This window comes from Carettochelys insculpta, chromosome 2, assembly GCF_033958435.1.
Source record: "Carettochelys insculpta isolate YL-2023 chromosome 2, ASM3395843v1, whole genome shotgun sequence".
NCBI lineage: Eukaryota > Metazoa > Chordata > Testudines > Carettochelyidae > Carettochelys > Carettochelys insculpta.
Genome location: NC_134138.1, coordinates 62,508,012 through 62,527,962, shown reverse-complemented (window position 1 = coordinate 62,527,962; position 19,951 = coordinate 62,508,012). Strand labels below are relative to the sequence as shown.

The 19,951-nt window shown below is 45.4% G+C and overlaps 1 protein-coding gene across 5 annotated transcripts in view; it reads right to left on the bottom strand.

Annotated features, from left to right (window-relative positions):
• Positions 1-19,438, bottom strand: part of STAU2 (staufen double-stranded RNA binding protein 2) — a 247,048-nt gene extending 227,610 nt beyond the window's left edge. For 4 of the 5 annotated variants that reach the window (XM_074987073.1, XM_074987072.1, XM_074987069.1 and 1 more), the window contains exons 1-2: positions 19,373-19,438; positions 1,919-2,126 (exon numbers count right to left, since the gene is read on the bottom strand). In XM_074987073.1, coding sequence (XP_074843174.1) covers positions 1,919-2,117 — 199 coding nt within the window. In that variant the 5' untranslated portion in view covers positions 2,118-2,126; positions 19,373-19,438. The remainder of the gene's footprint in view (positions 1-1,918; positions 2,127-19,372) is intronic. The other variant, XM_074987071.1, reaches the window with a different exon arrangement.
• Positions 19,439-19,951: the final 513 nt, after the last annotated feature.

The following is a 19,951-nucleotide window of genomic DNA, read 5'->3' as shown; positions in this document are numbered from 1 at the left end:
CACTGCTAACTTACTTTTGGGTAAGAACATAAGAACATAAGAATGGCCATACTGGGTCAGACCAAAGGTCCATCGAGCCCAGCATCCCATCTGCCGACGGTGGCCAATGCCAGGTGCCCCAGAGAAGGAGAACAGAAGACAATGATCAAGTGATTTATCTCCTGCCATCCATCTCCTGCCCTTGTTCTGAAGGCTAGGGCACCATACTTTACCCCTGGCTAATAGCCATTTATGGACCTAACCTGCAAAAATTTATCAAGCTCTTTTTAAACCCTAATAGAGTCCTGGCCTTCACAGCCTCCTCGGGCAAGGAGTTCCACAGGTTGACTGTGCGCTGTGTGAAGAAAAATTTCCTTTTATTAGTTTTGAACCTACTACCCATCAATTTCATTTGGTGTCCCCTAGTTCTTGTATTGTGGGAAAAGGTAAATAATTTTTCTATATTCACTTTCTCCACACCATTCATGATTTTATATACCTCTATCATATCGCCCCTCAATCGCCTTTTTTCCAAACTGAAAAGTCCCAGTCTCTCTAGCCTCTCCCCATATGGGACCCTTTCCAAGCCCCTAATCATCTTAGTCGCCCTTTTCTGAACCTTTTCTAAGGCCAATATATCTTTTTTGAGGTGAGGAGACCACATCTGCACGCAGTACTCGAGATGTGGGCGTACCATAGTTTTATATAGGGGAAGTATGATATCTTTTGTCTTATTATCGATCCCTTTTTTAATAATTCCTAACATCCTATTTGCCTTACTAACTGCCGCTGCACACTGCGTGGATGTCTTCAGAGAACTATCCACTATAACTCCAAGATCCCTTTCCTGATCTGTCGTAGCTAAATTTGACCCCATCATGTAGTACGTGTAATTTGGGTTATTTTTTCCAACGTGCATTACCTTACACTTACCCACATTAAATTTCATTTGCCATTTTGCTGCCCAATCACTCAGTTTGCTGAGATCTTTTTGTAGTTCTTCACAATCCCTTTTGGTTTTGACTGTCCTGAACAACTTGGTGTCATCTGCAAACTTTGCCACCTCACTGCTTACCTCATTTTCTAGATCATTGATGAACAAGTTGAACAGGATCGGTCCCAGGACTGACCCCTGGGGAACACCACTAGTTACCCTCCTCCATTGTGAAAATTTACCATTTATTCCCACCCTTTGTTTTCTGTCTTTTAACCAATTCCCGATCCATGAAAGGACCTTTCCTCCTAACCCATGACCACCTAATTTACATAAAAGCCTTTGGTGTGGGACCGTGTCAAAGGCTTTCTGGAAATCTAGGTATATTATGTCCACTGGGTGCCCCTTGTCCGCATGTTTATTAACCCCTTCAAAGAATTCTAATAGATTAGACAGACACGACTTCCCTCTGCAGAAACCATGCTGACTTTTGCCCAACAATTCGTGCTCTTCTATGTGCCTTGCAATTTTACTCTTTACTAGTGTTTCTACTAATTTGCCTGGTACTGATGTTAAACTTATCGGTCTACAACATTTTAATGAGTTTTATACCTAATTGAGAACAAGAACTGTAGAAGTTATTAGGCTATAAAGGAAATGTCATCTTCTGCCAAATAGACTGAAGACAGTTTGTTCTACAGAAGGCAAATGCGCTCAGATGCCTTCATACTGTATTAAAACTTCACTATCAAAGAATCATGTGAGATGTTGCAAAATCATGGATTTTTTTTTCCGGGTTCCATATCTCTTAATGTTCTATCATAAATCACAATTCAGCTGAAGAAAGTACATTCTGTAAAGAGCATTTAAAACCAAAATATTTTTGTACAGTTTTGTTTCTTTAGTTTTATTCTCTTTCAGACGTCATCCATTTTTATTAAAAACACCTCAAGTGGACTCCTTTGCAAAACAACAGTAAGTATTCTACGCAAAACATTTCCTTACCTGGTGAGTTGCGAGAAGGTGCAGAATCCACAAGACCAGCTGTTGGACTGTTACAGCTGGCAGCTGATTCTGAAATGGATCCATTCATTGAGGCCTGCAGACCCAGTGAGCTTGCATTTGTTACTGATGGGGGTAGCACCATTTGGGGAAGGGTAGGTCCAGAGAGATTTGCTGTGGTCTGCATTTTAACTTGTGCCATTGTATATCACTGCAATAAATAAAGATTTATAAGCAGAGTGCCTTTAGATTTTTGAAAGCCAAAATGAAAACAAGTATTTATGTCAATGCTGCTTTATATTACTATAGCATTTTTCACATAAGGCTGTTTGCAAAAGTTAATGACTGATTCCTCACAACACCCCGTGAAGAAAGGAAGAATTACTATTCCCATTTTACAGACAATGAAATTTAGACATATAGGCTACGTCTACACTTAGTAAAAACGTTGAAATGGGCATGCTAATGGCCAAATCGAAGAATACTAATGAACCACTGAAATGCATGCTAATGAGGTGATGAATATGCATTTCAGTGCCTCATTAGTATTCTTCGATTTGGCCATTAGCATGGCCATTTCAATGTTTTTACTAACTGCACACACAGCCATAGGCTAAGTGACTTACACAAAGCCATGCAGCAAGATTATGCCAGAGCTAACAATATAATCCAAGTTGCCTAACTCCAACTTCCATTCACTAGCTTTTCTAAGAAACAACATAACTATGAAAAATGCTAGAATAAAATTCCATTTACAGCTTTGCTGGGGAGATTATCAGTGTCAGAGCTTTTTGGAACCCAGCCCATAGCTACAACATTTGTTTCTTCCAATGCTCATTACTAGACAACTTAACCACTTTCTAGACAAAATGCAATACCCATCTTTTTGCCAGAGCCTTTCAATTAAGGAATGAATGCACACATACATGAACCAAAAAACAAAACAGAAATAAACCCAGCACAAAGTAACTTTTCACTCCTGTTCTCAGACTGGAAGACAGAAAAATAAGAGTTCAAGGGCAGAAGGAAAAGGTAAAGTATTACATGATTACCCTGCTTTCAGATGAAGAAAACAAAATCCAGGTGTTTGTGCAGACCAGTAATACACAGTTATTTCTGTAGCTTTGTAAATTCTCCAATATTAGGGTGATGAGCAAGATTAGTTTTAGGGATAACATGTTTGGCTTACATAGAGCAACAGTGCTAACTACTGCCTTGAGTTTACAATATGACACATGGAAAACGCTTATGCCCACATGGAGTCCTTTTGAATTTAAAGGGGCTCTGGAGTACAGGGAGTCCACTCACGGGTATCAGTTTACTAGACGGGAGCCCAAATCAATAGGCAAAGCAGGTAACGCAATTACTGCAATTCAGTGAAGCACAAACTACTAAAATGTTTGAGTCAATGTGTCAAATGAGAAGTTCAGGTGGCAAGACCATTCTGTTGCTCAGGTAACAGAAGATTTAAATCTTTGAAAATAACGAAGGTGAGATTTCATTGTTTGCTACTTTATATTTCTGAAGCAAATGAAATCCTACAAAGTTAAGCCCCAATCATGCAAAGAATATGCACAGGCACAGAGGTTCACAAAGGGAGGCCGAACTGCAGCATTTAGTTCTTAAACGTGTATGAAATTGATACATATTTTGAATAGGATTCCAGAAATGTTGATAATTTATACCAATAAATAGCAAGTCGATATGCTGACATGGTATACAAGAAAGAATTTTTCAGCATGACTTTGGGATTTCCAAATTATCACTTGTAATTCCTAAACCACCAGTCTTTAATATGAAAAAATACGAAACAGGGCACAGGTTCTACCTCTTTTAACCAGAATTCTCTTATCTGGCAACATCCCTCATCCAGCATCCTGTGGGCCTCAGCAGCCTGTGCTCTTGTCAGACACTGGCCCACGCATCCTGCAGCCTGCACGTCCTAGAAGCCTGTGCCTGCTGTCAGCTGCCAGGACCCTAGTGACAGATGATGTAAGAAAAGCTGAAGTACTCAATGCTTTTTTTGCCTCAGTCTTCACAGACAAGCACAGGTCCTACACAACGGTGCTAGACAATGCAGTATGGGAAGGTGGAGGGCAGACATCGGTGGGGAAGGAGCACATTAAGAGCTACCTAGAAAAACTAGATGTACACATATCCATGGGTCTGGATTTAATGCACCCAAGGGTGCTGAGAGAATTGGCAGATGTCATTGCTGAGCCTTTGGCCATCATCTTTGAAGACTCTTGGAGATCGGGAATGATCCCAGATGACTAGAAAAAGGCTAATGTAGTGCCCATCCTTACCTGCATCTGACAAAGTGGGTCTTTGCCCACGAAAGCTTATGCTCATACATTTCTGTTAGCCCATTTCTGTGGCTTTTGCACATCCTTAAAAAAGGAAAAAAGGACAATCCAGGGCACTATAGACGGTCAGCCTTACCTCAATCCTTAGGAAAACAATGGAAAGGATCCTCAAGGAATCCATTTTGGAGCACATGGAAGAGGGGAAAGTGATCAAGAGTACCCAACATGGATTCACCAAGGGCAAGTCATGCCTGACCAATCTGATTAACTTCTATGATGAGGTAACAGGCTCTGTGGACATGGGGAAGTCAGTGGATGTGATATACCTAGACTTCAGCAAAGCTTTTGGTACAATCTCCCGGAACATTCTTGCCCATAAGTTGAGGAAGTATGGATTGGATCCATGGACTATAAGATGGACAGAAAGCTGGCTTGACAACTGGGCCCGATGGGTAGTGGTCAATGGTTCAATATCTGGATGGCGGTCTGTTTCAAGCAGAGTGCCCCAAAGCTCACATCTGAGGCCAGTGTTATTCAACATCTTTATTAATGACCTGGATGAGGGACTGGATTGCACCCTCAGCAAGTTTGCGGACGACACTAAGATAGGGGGAGAAGCAGATACTTTGGAGGGTAGAGGTAGGATCCAGAGTGACCCAGATTAATTGAAGACTTGGGCCAAAAGAAACAGGTTCAACAAGGAGAAGTGTAGAGCCCTGCACTTGGGATGGAAGAATTCCAAGCACTGTTATAGGCTGGGGACCCACTGGCTAAGCAGCAGTACAGCAGAAAGTGACCTAGGAGTTATAGTGGATGAAAGGCTGGATAAGAGTAAATAGTGTGTCCTTGGAGCCAAGAAGGCTAATGGCAAATTAGGGTGTATTAGGATGCATTGCGAGCAGATCTAGAGAAGTGGTCAATCCCCCCATTCAGCACTGGTGAGGCCACATCTGCAGTACTGTGTCCAGTTTTGAGCCTCCCAGTATAAAAAGTATGTGGATTTGCTGGAGCAGGTTCAGCAGAGGGCAACAAAAATGATTAAGGGGATGGAGCACATGACCTATGAGATGAGGCTGAGGGATTTGGGTTTATTTAGTTTACAGAAGAGAAGACTAGGGGTGGTTTAACAGCAGCCTTCAACTTCTTGAAAGGGGGCTCTAAATGGGATGGAGAGAGACTGTTCTCATTAGTAACAGATGGCAGAACAAGGAGCAATAGTCTGAAATTACAAAGGGGGAGGTGTAGGTTGGATATGAGGAAAAACTACTTCTCCAGGCGGGTGGTGAAGCACTGGAATGAGTCACCAAGAGAGGTGTTGGAACCTCCATCCTTAGAGGTTTTTCAGTCCTGGGTTGACAAGGTCCTGGCTGGGACAACTTAGATGGGACTGATCCTGCTTGAAGCAGGGGGCTGGACTAGATGACCTCCTGAGGTCCCCTCCAGCCCTATGATTCTATGAGCCAGGGGTGGTGGGGAACCACATGAAGCCAGGACTGAAAGGGAGCAGGGAGCTCCGACTGGTGGAGAGCTGGGGTCGACGGCTGTGAACAGCTGCAGGCTGCTGGGATCTGTGGGTGGCTGGGAGCCATGGCAGATGGTGGCTGACAGGACCCAGGGTCAGCCAGAAACTGGGACTTGGCTGCCAGGACCTGAGGCCAGTGAGGATTCAGATGAAGGAAGATGACTCTCCCTCATTTGGAAAACTCTCATATCTGGCTCGGATCAGGTACAGAGAGTGCCAGATAAGAGATGTTCAACCTGCACTATTTAATAAAAATAAATTTAAAATCTAACTTAGTGTTTCTGTGAACTGTGTGGCATACACACAATAAACTATATTTATTTTATTACAGTTTTACTAATATTGATTTGTGATTGCTTATACTCAGTGCCTATACATCACTCACTCTGCAAATAAGACAGTTACCTGCTTCCATAACTGGGGTTCTTTGAGATATGTTTCTCATGTCCATTCAGCTTAGGTGCGTGTGCTTGCCACATGCATTAGTGCTGGAAGTGTAATATCCAGAGGGGACCACCTCTCACACAATCATCTCCCCACCACCACCCTCAGGTCCTTCTTGCTGGAAACCAACAGTAAGGAAAGAGGGCAGGATATTGAAAGTACATGATCAATATGACCTGAAGAATACCAGTTAAGGAAACAGATAACTCACTATCTTTTCCTCTTTGAGTGCTTGCTCCCCTTCGTTCACCTTAGGCAACGCCAAGCAGTAACCCCAGAGGCAGGTAGGACTTTTCAGGTATGCAGAACACAACACAGCTCTGCCAAACTCAGTGTCTTCCCTGGCCTGCTAAGTGACAACTAGTGGGCTGTGAACATGTGTACTGATGACCATGTAAAGGCCTTACAGATTTCCTGGATCAGAATGTGAGCCACGAAGGCTGCCAAAAGAGACATATGCCTGGTTGAGTGGAACCTCACAATCAGTGGCAATGGACCCTGGCAGTCCACATGTAAGTGGTTATCCTGCTTGAAATCCTCTGGACACTGGGAAACCCTTCGTCTTGTCAGTAGATGAGATAAAGACAAGATGAGACAATTTGTGGAAAGGCTTCGTCTGTTCAAAATAGAATGTCAGGGGCCTCCTCACATTCAGTGTGCGTATGCATCTCCTTACTGGTTTTCACAAACAACAAGCAGTCCCGTAACACCTTAGAGACTAAAAAATTTACAACCATGAGCTTTTGTGGGTAAGACCCACTTCTTCAGATGGAAAAGAAAAAAAAAAAACTTTTGTTTTCATTTGAAGTGGGTCTTACTGACAAAAGCTCATGACATAATAAATGTGTTAGTCTCTGAGATGCTACAGGACTGCTTGTTTTAGTGAAGCTACAGACTAGCACAGATACCTCTCTTAAATAGTTTGCTGGTCTTATGAGGTTTAGGACAGAAGACTGGTAGAAGATATGCTGGCTCGTGTGGAAGGTAGAGAATGCCTTAGGCAAAAAGGCCTCGTAGGGTCAAAGCTATACTTTATGGAAGATGGTATAAGGTGATTCCAACATTAAAGTACACAACACAGAGACCAAACATGTTAAAGTCACCACCACAATGAAAGCTACCTTCCACAACAGATGCAACTAAGAACATGAGGCCGAAGGCTGGCTCTGTGAGCCCAGACTGGACCAGTTTGAGGTCCCACTGCAGAACTGGGGACTGGACTCAAAGAAAAAGCCTTTTGATTCCCTCAGGAAAGGAGGAGTCATGTTCTGAGAGACTATGGACCAGCCCTGGATCATTTGATGGAAGGCTGAAATGGCCATCCATATAGTTACAGTGGGCAAACTCCAAAATACTGATGTTAAGAAGTGATGTAAAGGGATTATACTACGCTGGTGCAGACTAGGCCAGCTATGTCACTCAGGGATGTGAAAAATCCATACTCCTTGACAGCATAGTCATTCCAACCTAACTCCCTGCATAGACAGGGAAGGTCAACAGAAGACTCGCTTCCCTCAACCTACCTACTGTTACTTGGGGAGGTAGACAACCTACATGATTAGGAGAACTCCTCTTGTTGTGGTAGACAGTCTTCACATTGAAGTGCTACGACAGTGCAACTACAGCGCTGTGTTTGTGCTGTTATCATGTTTTAAGTGTAGACAAACCTTGATTACGGTAACCTAACAGAGTAACTATGCCAATGCTGTCACAGTGGTGTAAATTTCAGAAATGTTCCTAATGGGGAGGGGGGAGACCTAAAAAGGTAATTTTTACTTTAGCTAGTTGGGAATTCATTTTAAACATGTATACCTTATTTTCTGTCCGAATTTACCTAACTTCAACTTCCAGCCACTGGATCATGTTATACCTTACTCTACCAGACTGAAGAGCCCATTATTAAATATTTATTCCACATACACTTATCTACAGATTATAACCAAGTCACCCCTTAGACTTCTCTCTGTTAAGATAAAGTACCTTAGATCATTACTGAGCAATGTTTTCCAATCCTTTAATCATTTTTGTGGCTCTTCTTTGAACCCATTCCAATTTATCAACACCCTCTTGAATTTCAGAGACCAGAACTGGGAAGAGTATACCAACAGCAATCACACCACTGCCAAATACACAGGTTATACATAGGTTTTGGTTTGTTTGTTTTTTATTTAAAAAAAAAAAGGCATTCTACTCTCTTACTTGAGACTCTTTGTTTATGCACCCAAGTATTGCATTAGCCATAACATCACACTGGGAGTTCCAGTTCAGCCATCACATACATCAAACCTTTTTCAGATGCACTACTTCCCAGGATACAGTCACCCATTCTCTAAGTATGACCTATATTCTTCGCGCTTTTAATTTACATATTTATGTTTAGCAATAATAAAATACACAGAGTTTGCTTGTGCCCACTTAACAAGTGATCTAGTGGTTTGTCCTCTTTATTATTTACCACTCCCTCAATTTTTATGCAAACTTTTTCAATTATAATTTTATGTTTTGTTCCAGGCATTAATAGAATATTAAATACCACAGAGCTAAGACCCAATCTCTTCAAGACTCTCTTAAACACACACCAATCAATGATGATTCCCTCTTTACGATTAAACTTTGAGACCTATCAATTAGCCAGCTTTTAATTCATCTAGTATGTGCCATGTTAATTTTCTTATTTTTAATCAAAATGTTATGCATTAATAATTCAAATGCCCTCAGATGTCTATGTATGTTACATGAGCACTATTGCCTTAATCAACCACGTACGCTTATGACAGGATACCAAATTATCATAGAACACAAGGAGGGACTTTGGGAGATCATTGAGTTCAGCACCCTGCACTCACAGCAGAACCAAACATGTTAGTCTGACTGTGTCTATTTTCCATAAATCCATGTTGATTGGCATTAATTTCATTATGCCCTTTTAAATCCCATATCAGCAGCTCCATTATCTTGCATACATCTCTAATTACCCAGAACATCTCATTCACCCATTTTAGAGACTGTCATGTTATCTTTTTTTCAGTCTTTTGGAATTTCTCCAGCATTCTAAGACTCTTTGGAAAGAAGAAAAAAAACAAACAAAACATTAAGCGTCGGCAGTGCTGATAGTTGCCGCTGGCCTGAGCGCAAGGTGGGAAGGAGGCCCAGCTCCCTGTCCCCAGAAGGGGTGGGGCCAAGGGAAGAACCGCAGAGACTTCGGGCAGTCTGCCCTGAGCCCTCCATGCATGCTCAGAGCTGCACACGGAGCGGCAGCACAGCACTCCACGGCGTTTCAAAGGAGCCCAGGGTTCCAGCCACCGCAGCTTAATGCTGAGCCCGAGGCAACTGCCCCTCTTTGTCCACCCTCTCGCCCTCTCCCCTCCCGTGTCAGCAGGCCTATTAACAATGCAGTAAGATCCTAGCATATTTTACATAGATTATCATTTTCTCTGACTTTTTGCCCCCTTGATCCCTCTTTAATAGGTTATAAGCATTGATTTTAACAAGCACTGGATGGTGGATAATGCATGGCAAAATAGGCTAGTGCTACTTTGGATTTTCAATGGATGCCACGCTTTGATTAATAATGTATTAACAGGATTTTTATAAATAGTCCTAGTTTACACTTCAAATTTAGACTGACTTAGAGGTATTGCTTGCAGTGTAAGAAATTCACACCCCTCAGCACTGCAGCTAAATTGACTTAACTCATGGGTACAGCTGTTTAGATCAACGCAAGAATTCTTTCAGCACTTCATCTAATGCCACTCAGATTAACTATAACAACAAAGAAACCCCTTCTGTTGCTGTTGGAAGCATGTACAGTCGGGCACTCCAGCACACGGCTGCAGCACCCATAGTGTAGATGAGGCCACAGATGCTCTATGATATCATTCAGAGAACATTTTAAGCACTTCACAAAAAAAAAAAAACTATTGCTTTTTAATTTTTAGTTTTAGAGTCAATTAGGCCCATCAGTGAAGCACTTTATTTTTGTTCAGCAGCTTTATCACAGCCTGCAAAAATGCACACAGTATTCCTGGAGATGTAATTTTTCTAGGGTTTCCCACACTTCTACGCTGTACATAAGTATACATTGTTTTTACCATCTTCATGTTGAACATAATGGCTTATTTTGGGATAATGGGACACGCAGTTGCATATTTAAATTTTGAGTCGCTTCAATTCAACCCTTAGTATTCAATAAATATCACAATATAAACAAAAAATAACAGCTTAAAAATGCTTGACTTCAAGCAACAGCAAACTAGCAGGTAACTAGGATTACCTGATGTAGATTGTTTATATTTGTTTAAATTATTAAGCATGAGGCCAGCACGCGTAAGTTTATTCTTACCAATTACCTCTTCCACTTCCTCCATTTGTTTGGTTCATTAACTTGCGGCTTCCTGACTTAATTAAGGCTCTGATTCTACAATGTCTAGCTCCCGAAAGTGCCCTGAGAGTTACTCTCCCTACGGCACCTCCTCCTCTCTTTTTCCTCTCCCAGCTTCTAGTCCAAGATAAGGTGAAAAGAGAAAGGAAAGGCAACCAAACTGTGAGCTCAGCATATGGGCTCATTACCTCAGGGAGGCTCCCAAGAACCCTTGTCATTACCCTTCAGGGTACATCTGTTCTCTTCCCCATGTCTTCCTCTTTCTGAGCTGGGCTACTCAAACCCTTTTCCAGTTACATCAGTGGTCCTTTCAATCTATTTACCTCTGTGGCTCACATAGGCAGCTCTTTCTGTGCTATGTGGGTTACATCTACACAATATATATGCAGCCCATGAGCCACATATGGCCCATTGAGGTTCTACATGTGGCCCATGAGACATTTTGCTTACCACTGCCCACGTGCAAGATTGCCAAATTTTGCTGGTTTCCAGCTGCATATTTTCTCCTACCCGTTTCACTAAGTGACACACATAAAAGTAAAGGCAAGTGGAGTGATGCGAATGCTGATTGCACACAACATTGTCTGTGAGAGTCATGTGCTCCCTTCTGCATACAGCAAGACACTGCCACCAGCACACCCAACCAATTCTTGACACTCAAGTGCAGTTTGCAAAGTTACCCTGTCCTGGGGAGACTGTCAAATTTAGAAACAAAAAATAACATTTTACTTGTTTTATGGGTAGTAAGTTACAGAGGGGTTAAGTGATTTAAAAGTTTTTTTTAAAAGTGAAAGGCATAGAATTCAACAATTCTAACACTGAGGCCCTCCTACACCCATTATGTCCCAAAGCCTCTCTAGCATCACAGAACACCGCATGCATTTGAGATACTCTACCTAAAGTCTTCTGGATCCTTAAACAGTTCACAATGCTAGATTAATATATTAATATCTGTCACTAATGTCCTTCTGCAATAATGTTAATTTTATGTAAAGGAAAGCTAGCCAGTTTTTCTTACAATGACAGTGAGAAACTTCAAAAGAAAATCAAATCTCTATGTAGAGAAAAACAGAAGTAGAGGAGAGTAGTTACTGCATAAGCATCTAAAAATCCAAGATGAGAAAAATGGGGAGAGAAGGGTTTATTTGTTCAGATTGTTTCATAACACTACGTGAAAGCACATGCAAGCGAACAAAAGCAGTTTGACGTGAGATAAATTTCCAGAATTTAGCACTATTTTGCAGCTATTTGACACACAGGCAAGCATTTTGGTTCGGATAGGACAGAGGCTCCTGTGCCTATAGCAAGGATGGGGAACCTATCTGTATCTGACCTGTGAAGCTCAGGGCTTGCCTGCCCATAGCAGGGGCACAAGCCCGTGCTGGCACTCCAATCATGGTGGGGAACCATGGCTGCAGCTCCAGCACTGGCTGATTCATGCCACCGCAGGGGAGGGGCCGAAGGAGGCAAGCTGTGGCCAGATCAGGCCCACAGACTCTGCCTGACGGGGGAAGTGGCTGTGTGCTACAGGGAAGCACTCCATGCAGAGACTACTGTGCCCTCCCCGCCCCCATCCCTCGGTCGCTCCCATTGCCAAATGACAACCAATGTGAGAGGCGAGGAGCAATGCCAGCGGATGGGCACTGCTGCAGCATGCAGAGCGATGTGTTCCCCTCTCTCCCCAGAGCTATGCCAGGTAGCTTCTTGTGCCCCATCCCCCATCCCCTCCATTCCAGATGCTGCAACCCAACCCTCATCCTGTTCCTGCACCGGGACTCCCCTCCAGACCCTATACCCCAGCCCTCTCCTGCATCCTGCTTCCTGACCAGACCCCACATCCCCACTCCACCCTGCTCCCCAGCACCCCCTCAAATGCACTGAACCCCTCATTCTGACCCCACCCCAGAGCCCAGTGAGGAGCCACAAAATCTGCTAGCCCCAGTCTCCCTAGGCATTCTGAGACCTACTAGCCACTTTTCATTCAGCTGAATGGAAAAAGCAGTTAAGATCATGGAGTAACACAGCAGATGACAGCAGAAGCCACCCCCAAGGCAGGACACATGCAAGACTGGTTAGCAGCTAATCAGTGTAGGCAGAAGGGTTTCCCTGAGGACAGAGTGAAATGGTGAGGCGTTGATTGGTTGCAACAGTGTGTGTTGGAGGCAGAAAGGCAGGCAGACAGCCAGCAAGAAAGAGTTAGCAGAAAGGGTGAGCAGTCATCATGAGTCCAGACCTGAAAGGGACCCCCAGTGGGAAGGTTTTTTGGGAGGCTGGACTGCTGCAAAGGGAAGGCTTGATCAATGCAATCCAAAAAATCTTATTTGTTCCTACTATGTTCAGGAAAAAAACTATGTTTGTACATTGATTGTAAATAAAACATGACTGCACAAAATACCTATGTCATCAATCAGCACCTGAGTGAAAGCAATCCAAATACCTTCTAATCACTCAGGCCAAAGGGGTAACTAGATATTCCATAGAATTCTCTCTCTGCTTTCCACACCTTTAAACGCCTCCTACAGCTACTGAATGCACTCGGCTCCCCTTAGCTTTGCAAAAGGCACTCACCAACTCATAGAATAAGGTCCTGTAAATCTCACGGCTATATGACATACTTCAATTTTGAGCTAACTAAGAAAAAACACAACCCAAACCAGACAACATCGCCATTCTATGGGGCCCTTTCCAACTCATTCTAAAATGTGACAGTTCTCAGTAGATATAACACAACTAGCATTCCTCCAATCAACAGCACCAGGCAGACTCATGACTACCATTCAGAACTATGCACCATTGAAATTGTCACAAATGGTGTCACTTCACTGTGTAGCAGCCTGGTAAAAATCCTACCGCAGGTTGCCATTTTCCAGCATGGAAGGATAGCTTGGCAACGGCTTCTCAGTAGTGCCTTGTCCCTGCCTTCCTTTTCATACCTGCCTCCACCAGGTAAAGTGTTTGATAAGTTTATTCGAGCTGTGATTCTATACAGCACAAAGATTTTTTCCCCCCACTGTTAAAATATAACAGAGAAAATCATTTAATAGGTTACAAGTATATGGCAACACTGGGGCTGCTAAATAAAAGGATTTTGTTCTAGATGCCCCGACTGAACCCAAGGAAAAGATGCAGTTGGATATGCTGAAATATCGGGCTAAAAAAGCAGTCACAATCTGGAAGCATTTTAATTACAAGAAGATTAATACATGAACAGATCCCTAATTTACTCTTGGGGTAAAGTATGCACCAGCCACGCGTCTCTCTTACAGCCATGCACAGCTGGCACAAACTCTTCTGTTTTCATTATATTATGACCTGAATATTACATGGCCATAAGCAGCCTTCTCATATGGGTCCATATTTGTAATAAGTGAGGTTATAGCTCCTCAAAAATCTGAGGAGTAAAGGGACTTGGAAGTTGCCCCGGAATTTCGAAATACTGGTGGGTGAGTCGCAGCTAGACGTGAGCTGGTACTTCGAAGTTGCCACAGGGGTGAATTTGCTTAATGAAGGGCTGCATATGCAGCACAGCACTTCATTAGTAATCTCCCGACACCCTACTTACCATCCTCCCTTCGAAGGAGGGCGGCAGTGTAGACACAGCCCTAGCGCACATGCAGTTATACACATGTAACACTAAGATTAAAATACAGAAAGATACACAATTTAACATGATACACATTAAATTGATTACAAACTAGATAATTAACAGACCTCAAAATCTAACTGTAACCGGGGAAACCCTGGCCTTAGGCCTGACACCACTTACCATTTTTATCAACAATCTGGGAGAAAATAATAAAATCCAGGCCAGAGCCACATGTGGAGCTGCCGTTGCTGCCACACGCTTGTCCACCAAGTGGTGGGGTGCATGTGCAGAATGGGTGGAGGGCGCTCTATGTGTGCAGCTCTCATGAGCTGCATTTTGCCACACCGCGGTGTCCAATTCGCCGCATGTCGAACAGAAGGTGTATTGGACACTGCAGATCTATAAGTATCTATGTGGGGAACAAATACTTAAAAACAGGTTCTTCAATACAGCAGAGAAATGTACAACAATGCAATAGCTGGAAGTTGAAAGTTAGCTGAATTCAAATTGAAAATACGGTGCGGTCTTCCCCCTGCCTTACGAGGGTAATTCGCTCCTGAAAAACTCCTCTTAGGGCGAATTATTGTAAGTTGAAAATGTAATTACCATTAATTTCAATGAGAAAAAATTTTATGCATTCCTGAGCCCCAAAATGTACACCCACTTATGCTTACCTAGCAGAGGGCACAGCTGCGCAAAGAAGGTGGCGGAGGCCCCCTAGCCGCCTGGGGAGCAAGCGGGCAGGGGTGGGGCCAGGATGGGCTGCGTGCCCAGCAGCCATGTCTACCAGGAGTGCCTGGGAGCCCACAGCTGCCAGCTGGGCCAGGGTGCGCCGCTGCTGCAGGACCAAGGTGGAGACCAGACCAGCCCCAGGTAAAGGTTGGGCTGGGGGTGCTAAGAAACTGCCACCAGGTGGCGATCAGAGCCCAAGGCACAGCTGTGCAGGGCGGGTGGAGGCAGCCCCATAGCCGTCCAAGGAGTGAGCTGCATGGGTGGGGCCAGGATGGGCTGACTTTCTCCAGCTGCAGGGTGTCCGCATCCTGCAGAGGCACTCCTAAACTCGAGAAAATGCTTCATAAGGCAAAGTAGTGGTCCTTAATCAAGCTGCTCGTAAACTTGAATTCTCGTAGCCCGAATGGGCATATCTCAGGGTATGACTGTATAAATTTTTACACTGAGTATGTACTAAACCATCGGAACTCACAGATTTGGTAGATTCTCCATCACTGGCAATTTTCAGATCAAGAGCGGATAGTTTTCCAAAAGATAAACTCCAAGAATTATTTCAGGGAAGTTTTTCTGACCTGTATTATACAAGTCAGACTGTATTATCACAATGGCCCCTTCTGTCCACGGAATCTTTGGTAACAGATTGGTTTATAGGAATACTAGCATAAAGCACCTTTATACTAATATAATTCCATCTACTCTAAGGGGATATACTGCTTTAACTATAATGGTACAGGTAAAGTGGTGAAACATTCCAATTTAGGCAAGTTCAGAATATTCAAACGACTGCCATCCGTGTGATCAATGCCCAAATGATTCTGGAATTCTACTTTGCAAAGCCATCAACTACTTGATTTGCAAGCATAATAGTTACCCACCCTCCTCCCTACCCAACACCTCTCCCCCCAAAAAGCACAATTAGGTAGTCTGAACATGGGATTGAAAATCTGTAACTCCAGTATTCTGATTTCAGATCTGCCAACAACATCTCACTCTGTGATTTTAACCAAGACATTAAAGTTCATTGCCTCAATTTCCCCATGTGCAAAGTTGGGGCAATCTGAACCTCCCTCAGAGAAGAATTCTCAGTTAAAAAAAGTTTATAAAGTAATTAAACTAATTTGAAGATTAAAAATGCGAAGAACTGTTACTGGCCAAGCCAAGTGACGCCTAATATTGAACTTTCTGTCATTTTGTCCATTATTTATATGAAACAGATAAAACAATGGAGAGAGAAGGAACAGATTAGACTAACAATAAAATGTAGGTTTAGTGGCAGCATCCTGTGAAGTTGCTACAGGTTATGAGACATCATTCTTGTTCTTCTCTCTGCCACCTATCAGCTCAGCCTACACAAACAACGAAGTATATGACCTTGAATAGGTAACACAACTATTTAAGAGGGAATATGACAAATGCTACACAGTTAGATCAGCAGTCGTAGAATCCAAACATCTGGCTCAGCCACTAATTCACTTTGTGAACTTGGGAAGTGCACTTACTATTCCACTTTATAAATAAAAATCAGAGTACCTGATTCATGTCTGATATTTATATCTGTATAAATCAGGAGTAAGCCAACTGAAGTCACCAGAGCCACAGATAAAACTGGGAACAGAGGAAAATCAAGCCTATGGTTTCTGCCCCGAAGAATGGTCCAAGTCCCTGCTTCTCAAACTGCGGTTCACAGGCCACCAGTGGTCCACAACCACGCTGCAAGTAGGCCAGGGGCTCAGGGCTTCTCTCCCCACGCCCGGCCTTCCCCCTGCCGCAGGGAGCCCATGCTAGCACTCCAGCCTCATGCCCCTGCTAAGCATGGTTGGAAAGCCAGCGCTGGATTCCTGCTTAGGAAGATTGGGGAGAAAGCCCAAAGCCTCACCAGATTCAGGTCATGGGAGGAGCAAGTGGATCTGCATGCTGCCACTCACCTGCCAGGGGGACCACCAGGTCATGGACATGCTGCCTGGAGGCTTTCCCTGCAGCTCCCACTGACCGCAATTCTAGTGGTTGGCTGGTGCTCCCCAGAAAGGTTTGCACTGAGTGCAGAGGGACGCGGGCCAAAAAATTTGAAAACCACTGGTCTAAGTGAGCTGTGTCATTGATTTAGTGTGCTAGCTAGGGAACATCTCTTAACTTTTTTGTCTTCCAGCTTTTTCAAGTGTAAAAGTGGGGTAGTAATGGGAGGGACAACTCAGTGGTTTGAGCATTGGCCTGATAAACACAGTATTGTGAGCTCAATCCTTGAGGGGGCCATTTAAGGGTCTGGGGCAAATAGATTAACAAAAAATATCCATCAGGGATGGTGCTTGGTCCTGCCAAGAGGGCCGGGGACTGGACTCAATGACCTCCCAAGGTCCCTTCCAGTTCTATGACATGTGTATCTCAATATATTATCTTTGTAAACTACTTTCAAATTTCAGGATGAAAGATTACTCAAGTACATACTATTACTATGATTGTTCAAACAAATGTTGGGAGACTTAGTTACTCAGATTGGTAAAGAGCTATATCAAGCCTTTCATAGGCTGATCATCTGAATCTGGCACAAACTGTTTACCACCATTGGCTGTGTAGTTAAATGAAGCGTGGGTATCTATTCAGTTCCTAGCAGCAATATCCACATCACTGTTGGACATCTCCACAGAGGGCTCTGAATAAGCATGAGGACTCAGGTCTGCTTTAGTGGGTCCCCTCAAAGCACAGTTACGAGTCATCATCTGGGCAGCACTTGAAATCTTGCACTGCTGCCAGCTATCACTAGATGCAGGACTCATCAGAATGTCAGCCTGGCACCTTTCATAAGCCCTACAGTCACACAAAAACCCCCATCAGCAAAAAAAAGTCTTTGTCAACAGTAAGAAAACTTTTACTGGTATGTTAATGCAGCCGCACAGAGGCGAACCTCCTAATGCACTGCACCAGCACAGGGTAGGGTTTACATTGTGGCTGACTAATCTGGTAACACAAGAGAGCTCAATCAGCGTAAATCCACTTTGCATCAATTCACCCAGGTCAGTTTAATGTCTGATGTGTCTTTAATCTGCATTCTCGTGTAAATATGTACTTACACCTGCGAAAACTGCCTTCATCGAAGCAGAGCTTTGCAATGGCATGGTTAACTCTGTACATCCACCATGGATGATTCTGAACATTACACAGCCCTGTATTTTTAACCCTAATAATTGCAAAGAAAACCCACCATATGTGACCCAAGAAAGATTTTGATGGGAGGAAGAGTGTCACTGATTTCCCCATGTATTTCTGTTTCCCAGCTAGCTGCATTGCAGGGCAATTCACCCTCACAGGACAGTAGGCTATGTCTTCATGTTTGGATCTTCGTAGAAGCCCTACCAGCAGAGGGTGCCTATGAAATAGTGCCACCAGCTGTTCTAGACTCATCTCCTCCCAAGCCAGGGAGGGAACTGTCCACACTGCACCAAGGAGCCCAGTCCCCAGAAAAGCCAAGTTTGTAAGGACTTTGCCCTGCTGTCATCACGGTTGACTTTCTTCCACAGCAGACCCCAAAGCCTGGATTACACTGGCAAAAGTCTGAGTGACTTGGGGTGTATACAGCCCAACAGCACTTTTAAAAAAATGGGAATTCCCTTCTGTCCTCTGGTAGTATTAACTCCAAACCTAATCATGCAACACAAATGTTATGGTTAACTATTTCACTACTGAATATTGTACAGGAGGAAAGACACCCTGGGAGCAGGGGAAAGTTTAGGCTCAAGAAACTTTCCCATTGTAGGCGAAGTCTGAGTTCAGTGCCACATTACTTTTAATTGATTGCACAATCGACAGAGCGAGCAGATAATAGATTTAAGGCTTTGTGTATTGTTCTAAAACACCAGTTGCAGACGGACAGTTTACAATCTCGTTAAGTAGCTAATCACCTCTCACAGATGACCTGAGACGCGCTGCATGGCAATGGGGCAGTGCGAAAGCGCAGGAAGCCACGCTGGGAAAGGGACATGCTTTGGCTACACAAAGCTACGGCGCAGATGTAACACAGGCCTGATGCCATGTGCAGCCAATGCGCATTCTGAGTGGCACTTCCACGGTGAATGATCCGTCTCCGATCCTACCGCCCCCCCAGCGGCTGTATTATTCCGCTCACGGCGGCGAAAACCCGAGTCAGCGCGGGCCGAGCCGGGAGAGCGACTGGGGAAGGAACACCCCGGCCGGGGCATCTCCCGGCGCGCGGAGGTTGCAGCATCGCAGCGGCTGCAGAGGCGAGGGGCGCGACCCCCGAGCGCGGCGGCGGGGACCCGGACCGCCCCGTGCCCGGCGGGAAAGGAGCGGCGCCTCCCGGATCAGCGCCGCCGCGGTGTGACCCGAGGCGGGGCCGGCAAAGCCCCCTGCTCCTTCCCCGCCCCCCGGTTCGGGGCTCCGGCCTCCCGGCTCCGGCAGCCCCCTCCGCGCGGGCGGCCCCTGTCCCGCCTCTCGCCGGGCGGGGGGGCCCGGCCGCCCCCGCGGGCCCGGTTACCTGCCTCCCGGGGACACTTTGGAGACGCCTCCAACATCGGCAAACACTAAAGAGAACTGACCCCGCCGCGGCCGCCGCCGGCCCCAACCACTCCGCCCCCCCCGCGCCCGCCGCCGGCCCCGCCGCCTCCCGCCGCGCCCGCCGCCGGCCCCCGCCCGTCGCCTGTCACCCCAAGGCCGCCGCCGCTCCGCCGCGGCCCCCGGAGCCCGGCGGCGGAGCTCCCGGCGCAGCGCCCGGGCCGCCGCTCCCCCCCGCTATCGCAGCGCGAATGGCCCCGTCCGCAGCCCTTCCCCTGCGCCGCGCGGCGCCGGGCCGCAGCGCGCCCCCTGGCGGCAGCTCCGCGCAGCGCGCGCCCCCGCACGGCCTGCAGCCGCCTGAGCGCCCTTCCCAGCTCACCCCGGGGCCCGAAGCGCGTCCCTGGGCCCTGCTCGTGCCCAGCGGCGGGGCGGGCGCGACGTGGGCGCCTGGAGGTTCGCAGCCACCATTCGGCGCCGCTGTTTAAATCAGGGGGCCCCAGTGGAGCCAGGTCCGGAGCTGGGTGCGCGTCTCCCCGCGTGCTCAGGCACGCGGCCGCCGGGC